The sequence below is a fragment of the Heptranchias perlo genome, chromosome 8 (assembly GCF_035084215.1).
Source record: "Heptranchias perlo isolate sHepPer1 chromosome 8, sHepPer1.hap1, whole genome shotgun sequence".
Taxonomy (NCBI): Eukaryota; Metazoa; Chordata; class Chondrichthyes; order Hexanchiformes; family Hexanchidae; genus Heptranchias; species Heptranchias perlo.
The window spans coordinates 75,829,902-75,841,789 of record NC_090332.1 but is presented as its reverse complement, the minus strand read 5'-3'; the positions used below and the strand labels follow the sequence as shown (position 1 = coordinate 75,841,789).

At 45.3% G+C, this 11,888-nt stretch overlaps 1 protein-coding gene across 3 annotated transcripts in view; it reads right to left on the bottom strand.

The window, feature by feature from the left end:
• Window positions 1-1,157: 1,157 nt before the first annotated feature.
• akap12b (A kinase (PRKA) anchor protein 12b) overlaps window positions 1,158-11,888 on the bottom strand; it is a 29,455-nt gene continuing 18,724 nt past the window's right edge. For all 3 annotated transcript variants that reach the window (XM_067989359.1, XM_067989360.1, XM_067989357.1), the window contains exons 2-3: window positions 4,674-11,201; window positions 1,158-2,738 (exon numbers count right to left, since the gene is read on the bottom strand). In XM_067989359.1, the coding sequence (XP_067845460.1) occupies window positions 4,675-11,151 (6,477 nt within the window). In that variant the 5' untranslated portion in view covers window positions 11,152-11,201 and the 3' untranslated portion in view covers window positions 1,158-2,738; window position 4,674. The remainder of the gene's footprint in view (window positions 2,739-4,673; window positions 11,202-11,888) is intronic.

Genomic DNA, 11,888 nt, shown 5'->3' with positions numbered 1-11,888 from the left:
GAAGGAAGAACAAACTGGCATTGATATAGCAACTCAGGACACCCCAAAGCCTTTCATAGCCAATGAATTACTTTTGAAGGGTAGTCACATAGGCAAAATACAGCAAATTTGTACACAGCAAGGTCCCACAAACAGGAATGACTAGTTGGGATCTTTTACACCCATCCAGTCAGACGGGGCCTCTTTTTATCTGAAAGACGGAACCTCCTACAATGCAGTGCGGCACTGTAGTGTCAGCCGAGATTATGTGCATTGGACTCAGGAGAGAGTGCTGGTACTATTAATCTGAGCTGTAAACTACCATCAGCTGCATTTAAAGTAGGAGGCACAGGGAGATGAAGACTGAAGCTAAACACCATGATAGAGAGAAAAGAAATCTCCTAGAGATAAGAGAAATGTGGGGATAAATAATTTGTATATAACCATCCCCCACCATTCACTGTGCCTTAGAGGGGAGAAAAACAAAAAGGAATGGATGCTAAGCCATGATGAGAGGTAGGAGAGGGGACTGAAAACTTGGTCAAAAAATTTGTTTTAAGGTTTTAAAAAAGATGGAAAGCAGAGGGGGCAGGAGCCTAAGTAGGGAGTTAGAGCAGGGCCTAGACAGCTGACCACCAACAGTTTGTGTGTATGTGCGTTGGTGGGTGGGGGGGGCGGTGCGGTGGGGGGAAAACATGTACGAAACGTTGAACAGAAATCTCTGGATGTGGAGATTCAATCGCACTTAAAATGTTTCCCTTGTCCAATGCAATAGTGTAACTATGGTAATTGGCAAAAGAAGCTGGGGGGGGGGGGGGGCAGAAAGAGAGGTGATGAGAAATGTTTTCATGCAGCAAGTTATGGTGATATGGAATGGACTGCCTGAAAAGGGTGGTGGAAGCAGATTCAATAGTAACTTTCAAAAGGGAATTGGATAAATATTTGAAAAGGAAAAAATTGCTGGGCTACGTGGAAAGAGTAGATGAGTGGGACTAATTGGATGGCTCTTTCAAAAAGAGCTGGCACAGGCATGATGGGCAGAATGGCCTCCTTCTGTGCTGTAAGATTCTATGAAATCAATCAGAGCAGTAGACTGGTTTTCTACCTCATGACAATCATTAGTACTCAACCTCACAGCACAGACCCACCCCATGTACAGTAGGGAGACCACAAAAAAGTTAATGCTAATATTACTTTATTTGCAGAAGTTTTGTTTTTAAGTATTCCAATATGGCTTTAGATACATGGGTAATACAATTTGTACAAATTTCAATTTCACATTCAGTTATAAAAGCACAGCAGTGTTAATGAGAGCAGCCTTGGGCTCTGGGTCATAGTTAATAACATGCGGTAAGTCAGTGTACAGTAGTAGTTTGATAACCCAACCACTTACTGTAAACTACCACATTAACACAAGATGAGAAATGTACAGTGACAGTGTTACAGGCTAGGGTGTTGGTTTATTAATGGAGTGGGGGAGGGAAGTGGGCTGGACAGGTCTAGCTAACGTGAACAATCAACTCCAACATTGCTTTAATGCTATCATTTAGTAAGTAACATGGTCGGGGTGGGAGGGGGTGGGGGGGGGGGGGGGGGGGAGAAAGAAAAGTCATAGACCAAAAGGAAACATCAAACAGGAACATTACAATGACTGATGTTGAGCATTAATTATATGTAATACCAAGGCACATCTTGGAGGTTGTTATGGAAACCCAAACAAACCTTGACTAGTAGCCCAACTAAATGCATCTTCATTTCACGCTGATAAACGTTTCCCAGTGAGCCTGACCTCCGTTAATGTACAACTCCTTCAGCCAATGACACTTCCATTTTAGCAATCCAACCTCAGTCTCCCAACAGTCAAAAGTGATTGGCCAGTGGTGGTTGCATTTTGCCCTCAGGAGCACCAGCGACAGTCCTAGCACAACCGGGACCTCCGCTTAGCCACACTTGCACAGTTCATCAACTCTGAACAATGCACTAAAACCATCCTTACTTTCCATAAGAAGGTATTTTAATCTCAAGTCATTCCTCAGAATTGACTTCAGGTACTTTTGGAGCACACTTCAATATTTTAGGTCACCTTGATGAGGTCCATTTCATTCTGTATCCAAGGTAAAGACAGCTTCAGTCAGGCAAATTAAATTCTGAAATGCTATCAGGTGTAGCCTGTAGTAGCTGCTGTGGTGAGAAATTACAAATTTGTATAGACTGCTTTCAGTCTAAACTGTTCTAGGTTCAAGTTGTCACCTCTGGAACACTTTGGCAAGCAACAAGAACCAGGCCCTGGCCAGCTAGAGCTGACTTTTGAATTAAGGAATAATTCTTTCTCCTCTATCCAGACTAATAACTTTAAGGAAAAGGACACAATTGTACTCAGGAAATTTTTAGAATTAAATTTCACACATATGAAAGCAATGTAATGATAGAGAATCTTCTCTCTAGTTCAGCGAACAAATGCACCAACCCTTCCCAGAATGTTCAGACACTGTCTCCCTTCCAAACTGAACCTGAGGCATCAAGAAAGGGCATTGGTTCAACAAGACATTACATTTATCATTGGGACATCAGGCTAAAAGCAAGAAACCATTAGATTACATAACTATAACAGTGTAGGTAAAGCTCTCGAACTGATTCGGGATTGTCAATCAACAGGACTAACACGACAGTGGTACTTGGTCTTGTCACAGTAGAGTTGTGAGATACTCCTGTAGTCTCTCCGACTTCACATTCTGTTTTTCACACGTTTGTTTGGAAATCTGTAAGTACGCACAGACATTAGTATTTCACAAGGAGTACAGCTGCTGTTACTCAGTTTATGACAATGAATTCCAATTCCAGGTCAGACAATGTTTTGATGAGGGCTGTTTTAAGCCCGTGTTCATGCTAGAGGCAGACTTTTTGCAGAAAAAGAAACTTGACAGTACAATTCAAGACAAAAGGCAGATAAGGCCCCAATTTAACATCTCATTCAAAAGATGGCAGCTCCAACTGTGCAGCATCCCTCAACAGTGTCAGGCTGGATTGTTGAGGGAGGGGGAATCCAGTCTCAGTTTTTCAGAAGGCATTTTACCAGTTTTGCTCAATTAGTAACATTCTTGCCTCGGAGTAAGAAGGTCATGGGTTCAAACCACACTTCAGGGTTTGATTCTATATGGACACTGATTACTGAGTAACTGAACCTGCATGGACCTGGAAGATGGCAGCTGTGATCACAACTTGTCATTTCAGCGTTGCTGATGGTAGGGGTGCGATGATTACTCTGTCCCTGAGCTGAGGTGCCCCTGCCTGGAGTTGCAGGGATGGATTAACATGTTGCTATGGGACCCTCTCCAGGCAGGCAGTGTCATGTGTGATATGATTTGCTTTATTATTAATGCTGTGTAAACATTCTATAGGCTTATTTCTTCATGCATTTTCATCTGGAGGAGAGGTTGAAAAAAAGTGTGGGACCCTGTGCAGGCAAGAGATTCCCCCATTTATATTCCATTTCATAAATACACCAACAGTTGCAGCTGTACTTTGGTCAGACACGTACTGCACCTGTTGAGACCAAGGCTAAATATCCACATGACCAAGAGAACTTTAAAACCAATGAGATGGTTACTTAGAGCACTGCTGTTGAGGTTCAAAGCAGGCTTTCTCCTTTGAAAGTCACAGGAGATGGTGTGAACATGTGCGGGTCAGTTACTGGTAAGGCCTCGCAGCATTCATTGTGAAGCCATAGACTGGAGGCCGAGGGCAATTCCATAGAATCCAAGTGCCACTGATCTCAGTCACAGCAAAATGGCATTAAAGAGCTTTTCAAAAATTCACTACAGAATAAATCATAAATCACAAAACTGCTCTGCAATTTAAGTGAGTTTCACACTGCAAAGTAGTCTCTTGTGCTCAGAATTCACTAAGGAAGTTTTTAAAACGTTGTCAAGTGTCAACTGGTTTCACTAGTAGCACACTCTGCTCCGAGTCAGAAGGTCGTGGGTTCAAGCCCCACTCCAGAGACTCGAGCACATAATCCAGGCTGACATTGCAGTGCAGTACTGAGGGAGTGCTGCACTGTCTGAGGTGCCATCTTTCGATAAGATGTTAACCGAAGCCCTGTCTGCCCTCTCAGGTGGATGTAAAAGATCCCATGGTACTATTCGAAGAGCAGGGGAGTTCTCCCCGGTTTCCTGACCAGTTTCTATCCCTCAAGCAACACTAGCAAAAACAGGTTAAGTGGTCATTCATCTCATTGCTATTTGTGGGACCTTATGTGCACAAATTGTCTACTATATTCAGCTACATAACAGAAACTACACATCAAAAGTACCTCAATGGCTGTGAAGTGCATTGGGATGTCCCAATTGGAATGGGAGAGAGAAAAAAATTAATGCTAAAACTGTTTAAATTTTAAAATTACTTCAGGTAATTCAGTGGTCAGTCTCTTTCAAATTAGGTTTAGCTCAGATACTGAATTTAAAACTGGACTGGAAACTTGAAACTAGAGCTTAAATTGGCTTTATTCTAGCAATTTGAAATTCTATTACACCAGTCCAAACTGCGAGAAAAGTGAAAGAAATTCATGCAGGCAAAACCAGGTTCACAGTTCCCAAAATGTCAACTCATTACTTATAGCAAAAGCAGACCTAACAAGTACAACGGTAAACTTTTAAGGATCGGTTCCCACAATACAATGCAAGGGTTTCACATGCCTCAGGATGGTGTCTTCTCAGCTGCTTCTTTCACACATTCTAAAGTAGAGGATTGACCCATTTGGTGCCCAGTCTCCATTCCTTGGTTTCCTTGCTTTTCAACTGCCTCAATCGTCTGGTTTTGGTCTGTCTCTTTATCATCTCTGTGAACAACGGTTGCCATTACATCATCTTCCAGTTTCTCACTTGCAAGCCCTTGTGCTAGGCTCACTTCAGAAGATGAGATCATTCTGACTTGGATATCTTGTAGTGATGTTTGTTCTTCAGCCAGCGGCTGGGTTTTTACAAGTTGGTCTTTTCTCTCTGTCAGTTCTACAGACTCGTGTGTTCCTTCATGCTTCTCTAATGTTTGGCAATTTTCTGCTTTGGTCACATTGGCTGTGTCAGGCAATATTGCGGCCTCCTCAGGAATGCGGTCAGGCAGCGATTCCCTTTCTCCCTTGGTTTCTGCTGGTGCAACAGCTTCAGTCTCAACTGGTTCCTGAACACCCCCAACGGTTGCCTCAGACACTATCTCAGTTGGCTGCGTCAACACCTCTTGCTCTATTGCTTCAGCATCATGGTTCCCTGGAGTTTGCACTCTCTGGTCAACTACTTCAGCAACTCTTCCTTCAGTTGCTGTGACCTTTTGTAACCCTGGTATCTTTTCTTCATCGTCTTCAGGCTTTTGGTCATCATCTTGCTCCTGTCGAGAAGGAATATCTACTTGTCCCTCCATTTTCTCAGTTAGAATCACAACATCCGGAATTAGAGGTTGAGCAACCATCATACTTTGCTGTTCAAATGTCCTTGATTGATCAACTTTTACTTCAGTTTCCAAAGACTCTAATTTCTCTTCAACAATTTCTTTGATTTTGTGTTCAGCCAACCCATCTTCAAGCTGCTCTGCTCTGGAGCTCTGCAGCTCCTGCACATCAAGAGTTGAGCCTTTTTCATGGACCACACTACGAATGTCTGACAAGCAGCCAGTAGCTGCTTCTATTGCAGCCTCTACAATGGCAGCTGCAGTTTCTAGCACCGGTCCTTGTACAACACCATCAGGCTCAGCTGGTTGGAGAACCTGATCTACAGCACTTAACTCTGGAATCTCTGTCTCCACAGATGTTACAGTCTCTGCAATAACTTGCTCTTCTACCGCAGCTGCAGTCACAAGGAAAACCGCTTCATGGGACTCTGAACTTTCAGCTACAGAAAGATCCACAATCGGGGTCACCATCTCATTTTGTACAGCTTGAAATTCATCAATAGAAGCGGAGTGTAATTTTACTTCATGGTCACTATCCAAAGTCAGACACTTTAATTCAGGAGCTACTTCAAGTTTAGGTTCTTCTTTGCATCCTTCAATTAAAGCTTTAGTGGAGGCCAAATCTCTAGGAGACTCCAACTTGATTACAGATTTATCAGTCGCTTCATTGGCTAACTCCACACCATCCTCTTTTTGTGCTTTATTAGCCCTTTCAGTGTCTTTACACTGTTTAGGTACAGCCACATCTTGTCCATCTTTATCTGTTGCATCCAACTGGTCATCTTTAACTAGTGCACCATCTTTGTGTGAGGCCTTGTTGATGAATTCAACCTCTTCATCTGGTGCTGGTTTGTCCTGTGCTACAGTAGCCAGCTTATACCCCACTTTTTCCACAAGCTCAACCACTTCTGTTGCTTGCTCAAGACTTGTACCTTCAACCTCTTTAATTGCTGTGATCTGTGGCTCATTAGTAACGCAAGTTGTTTTTGTTTCAATTTGTTTGGTTGCCGACTCAACCGCCTCAGTTTCTGCAGTCTCCGTGAGCTCTGTTTTTTCAACCCGTGAGATTTCAAATTGATCTTCGGACAATACAGCCACTGTAGGGTCCATCTTCTCTTCAGTTATAGTTTGGTTCACTTCAGTTTCAGTCTTCTGTATCTCAACCACATCAGTTTCTTTTCCGAGCTCAATTTGGGTTTCCTCTTTGATTCCCTCAAGCTGCGCTGATTGCGTGACTTCAAATTTGGCGTCACAAACAGCCTCAACTATTTCTGTTTCCACTTTCTTTACAACCTCAGATATTGTGACTTCAGTTATGGTGGTTCCAATTGTTCCTTTGCATAGTCCTTCAATACTTGGCTCTTGTTCTATAATTTCAGTTGCCGGAATCGATGTTTCAACTACTTGTCCCTTCGTTCTCTGCTCCTCATCAATTCTTTCAAGGGTTTTAGTGATCTCTTCAGATACTGCCTCAGTCATTTCAGTTTCCATATTCTCAGCAACAGCTTCTACGTGCTCTTTGGCTTCAACCACCTGTTGCACAATCTCTACTGCAGTGACCTGCTCCTGTGCTATTTTATCATTGTTGGTTGCCCTCTTTTGTACATCCTCTTCAATTACTTCAATCTCTTCCTGCTTTGTAATTTCAAGATCACCTTTTCCTTTATGCACAGACTTACTCTCTTCCCCTCCCACTGGACTGACTTCGATGGCCTCTATGCTATGTGCAACCTCAGTCACTTCCACAACTGGACTGACATCGATGGTCTGTTTACTACACACAATCTCTGCCACTCCCACCGCTGGACTGACTTCGATGGTCCCCTCACTATGTAGAGCCGCAGTCACTTCAACTACTGGAGTGATTTGCATAGTCTCTTCACTAGTCACCACCTCAGTCACATTCACTTCCTCCTTCTCTGGAGTGATTTCAGCGCTCTGTTCACATTCCACCTCAACTTTCTCGACACTTAGAGTCTCTCTACATACAGCCACTGCCTTTTCTGCTCCCACCTCACCAATCTCTTGAGCATCTTTAATGTTCTCTTCAAAAACAGCCTCAACATTTCCCACTCCCACCTGATGAGAAACTTCTGGAATTGCTTCACCCTTCTGTTCAAATATTGCCTCAACCTCCTCAGCAATTTTTGTTGGAATGACTTCAGTGGTCTCTCCGCGTCCAGCAACTTTCTCTGCTCCCATCTTCTCAGCAACCTTTGCCATAGTGGCTTCAATGGTGGTCTCACATTCTGTCTGAACCTTTTCCATACCGTTTGCTCGAGTAACTTCAACAGGCTCTTTGCATGTAGCCTCTGGTTTTTCCACATCCTCTGGCGGACTGGCTTCCAACATCTCTTCACGTTCAGTCTCCACTTTTTCTGTCCTCGCCTTCTCTACATCCTCTACCACAGCTTCTGACATCCCAGTTTCAACCATACGTACAATCTCAGCTGTCACAATCTCTTCCACTACAATTTCCACACTGGACTTGTGCATCATCTCCACAGCCCCTTCAACCTTTTCTTCTTGTGGAATGCTAAGTTTGCCCGCTCGCACTGCATCAACTTCCATCTCCTGCACAACCTCATCTGTGATCGCTGGGCAAGCAGAAGCAGCGCTCTCCATTGGAGGAATGGTTTCGGTCCCGATCCACTGGGGGACTGCAACCTCTTGCAGGTCAGGGATTGTTTTACCAAGTTCTTGCGGCAAATTTTCACGTGCCACATGGACAGTCCCTTCGGCTATTTCAGAGGCCTCTGAAGCAGTGTCCGATTTTTCAGCTTCTCCTTTCTGTACAGAATCTGGCATCTCTGTTTCACAGGAGTCCTTGACCACTTCATGCCGAGTTTCTTCCGTGGAAATTTCTGGCTCCCGCTCGCTTCCTTTGCCATGCATTTCTGGTGCAGCTACCATTTCGCAAAAGGACATGATCGGACCTGCCGATAGCTTCACCTTTTCAGCAGCCTCCTGCAGTACCTCCTGGGTTTGCCTGGTTACCAGGGCCTCATCCTCCTGTATAGGGGTGCCCTCTGCGGTAGTCACTGGGGTTTCAGTCAACTGCGAGACTGCTGAAACCATTTCAGTCGTCTCTTCGGTAAAGGACTCCTCCGCTGCGTATTCTGGTGCTGTTACTACCTCAGAGATAATCTCTTGCGCCTCTTCAGCAATCTCATCAGGACAGATTTCACTAGTCACTTCCGCTGGTATGGTTGTGTCACCAAGCACCATTTGTCCCATCACAAGTTCATTTGCCGCCACAATCTCTTCAGCCATTGCTACTTTCTCATCTTCAGCCCCCTTTTCAATTACGGCTGAAACTGCTGCCGATATCCACGATGGGGATCTGTCATCAGCACTGCTTTTGATGGCTTCTAAAGTTCCACGCTCCACTGTAAAAGTTTGCTCAGCACTTGGTCCTCCAATTTGAGGTGGAGCCTCAGAGTTGGTCAGATCTTCATCCATGACCTGGTCAGTTACACAGACTGCATCGGTTTCTACTGCTATCTGCTGCTCCTTATTCTTTCTCTCTTCTTCTACAGCATCATATTCAGAGAGCGGAACCACTGTTGGCGTATCGGACTCTTCATCACTCTTGCTCTCTCCAAGCTCGGTCCATTTGGTCTCTTTTCCAATGCACTCAGCCTGAAGTTGCTCGGGTTTAGCATCAGACCTCTTCTTTCTTCGGCCCGGAATCAGTTTTTTGAGAGAAACCCACGACTCCTCCTTAGCGGGTTCGGTCTCGGGAAGAACAGCTTCAGTGCTGGTGGCGGCGGCTACAGATTCATCCGCACGTTCCTCTAGCTTGGACTTGGACTTGCGCCTAGGGGTCATCAATCTCTTAAAAGATTCCCACGTGGAGACAGCCCCGTCAAATGCTTCACCTTCCACAGGACTCTCGACACATTCTGGAGATGTTCCACCTTGTTCCTGATCAGTATCTAGGGGGCTGTTGGCCTTTAATTCCTCAGCATGGTCTTGCGCTTGACCACTTTCCTCCATCGGCTTTTGGGCCTCTTCATTTGGGAGCTCCGAATCGGAGAGTTTTCTTGCCCTCTTCTTCGAAGATCCTACACAGATTAGCGCTTCCCAGGACACTGAGGCGTCAACTTTCTTTTTAGGATCCTCAGTGCTTCGTTCCAATTTTTGCTCCTCAGCATTTGATTTTGGTTCTTCTTGCTTCTCAACTGAGGCAGCACTCTCTGTGGAAGAGATTGTCGCACTCTTTGCTTTATCAGTCTGCTCGTCTTCTTTGTCGCTCTCAGACGGTCCTTTTGGACGTTTTTTCGGCGTCACTAACTTCTTAAACGAAGCCCACGCGGTGATGCTTTCCTTCCTCCTCTCTCCATCGGCAGCACCATTTACTTCCTCTACTTCAGGATGTGCCGTATCAGTTTCTACCATCTCTGCTGGGATCGTTTCACCCATTTCTTCCGGAGAAGTTAAAGGACTCTCTGGCTTCTGGCTTTCAGGACTGTCTTCGGATTCAGTTGAAGATTGCATTCTCGCATCATCGGCATCTCCCAATTTGGTTTCCCCTTTCTTGCCTTTCTCTTTTTTACCAGACAGCTTTTTGATACTACTGCCCGTGAAAAGTTTCTTTAGTGGGCTGCCTTGCAATTTGGCCTTTTCTCGTGAAGATAAGAGCTCAGCCTCAGCCATAATAGGTTCTGATGCCTTGACAAAAGATTGCTCCTGGGCTATTTCTGTCTGCCCGGCTTGAGGCTCTGCTGGGGCTTCAGTAGTGGCTGATTCTGGTGTTGCTTGTCCCTCAGACGATGTGATTTGCTCAACCCTTGCGGTCAGCCGGTTCGTCTGATCTGCTTCCAATTCTGTGGTAGCCGACTTCAATGCAGTACCTCGCGCTTGGTCCTGTTCTGCAGGGACGCCGTTCTCTTTTACTTCTGTTTTCTCGCCTTCGTCCACAGTCAGTGCCTCTTGCGCCTCCATAACGCTGGCTAGCTCTGCCGTGAGGTCTTCAAAGTCATCTTCTCTCTCTCGATTTTCTTCTACTGTCCGAACGTCCAGGATTTCAGCAGCTTCATGTGAAGTGGAAGCCTGCTCTACAGTTGAAGGTTGTGCTTCAGCTCCATGGTCAAGCACCTCATCGTTAACATCTCCAGTGACATCGACCTGCGCCCCATTTTCTTTCTGTTCCCCGCTTGCTTCAGTCTTCTCTATGACAAACGGCTCGTCTTTGGCTTTCTTGAAACTTGGTTTCCTTCGCAATCCCGAGAAAAAGCCTTGTTTAAAAAATCTCTTCAGAGGAGAATCCACAGCAGGGCTTTCTACTGGACTGACCACAGACTCCACCGGTGCCAATGGCTCCTCGGCAGCTGCTGGTTTCGTTTCTGCCTGGCCAGTGCACTCTTCCACTTTTCCAGGGGTAAGAACTTCAGGTGGACTTCCCTCAGCCTGGTCAGTGACTGGACTCACTTCGCCATTCTTGCTTCCTTCCGCTTCTTGCTTGGGGGATTCACTGCCCGCCTCACCAGCCGTGCCATCTTCATCCTTTTTCATAGTCAACAGCTGCACAGGCTCCGACTTCACCGACTTCTCTTTCTTCACCGTGAACTTAAAACCCACAAACTTGAAGATCTTCTTAAAGCCAATCTCGCCGGCTTGTGCCTCCTCAGGCTGCTCGCCAATTCCTGCGGCCGGATCTCCACTTTCCTGGGCATCTTTCTGCTGCTCGTCTTTGGCCTCAACTGGCGTCTCCTTCTGGTCAAGCTCCATTTCCTCCAGCTCTTCCTCTCTGGATATGCTTGGCGGCTCACCTTGCCCAACTGCAACAGAAACACGCAAAGTAAGTCTTTCGCTGAACCAGGCTTGCATTTGACAAAACAAAGATGAAACAAGTAGTCAGCATTTACAAGCTTTCTGTTCAATTATAGATCCAAAATGTAATCACCACTGTAGCTGGACTTTCTCTGAATCCTTGCTCATGTGGCACAGAAAGTTTCACTGATTACAAATTATTAAAATATTTTTCCATTTCCAGCAATTCAACAAATTTTGAAGACTCACTGATGTAAATTTTCCACTAGAGTACCCCATCAGGAACCCATGAGGAGGTATCCGTCCCAGATTTCTCCCCCCCCCCCCCAGGCCTGCACTCTAGGTACGTAGGGTTTTTATTAAAAGTATAGGTTCAGAAGTTTTCTTGCTGGCTCTACAGGTGTGGGATAGCCCCACTTCTAACAGAATCTTGTTTTTAACTGTCCATCGAGAGCCATCAACACTGAATCATGGCCCTGGCAAAAGCACAGAACAGGCAGGCCTCGAATGGAGATCTGGACGTATGGTGCAGAGATGCTACTACAAACGAAGCATCAGTGCCTTTCCTGACCCTGTGCCACTAAAACTCTCATCTGGCCTTTTCACTTCCTGACTTGACATTTCCAGTGCCCTCTGCTGGTGTCTCAAGCTTCTTCATATTCCTACTCATCCAGAATCCCACCGCGCCATCCTAT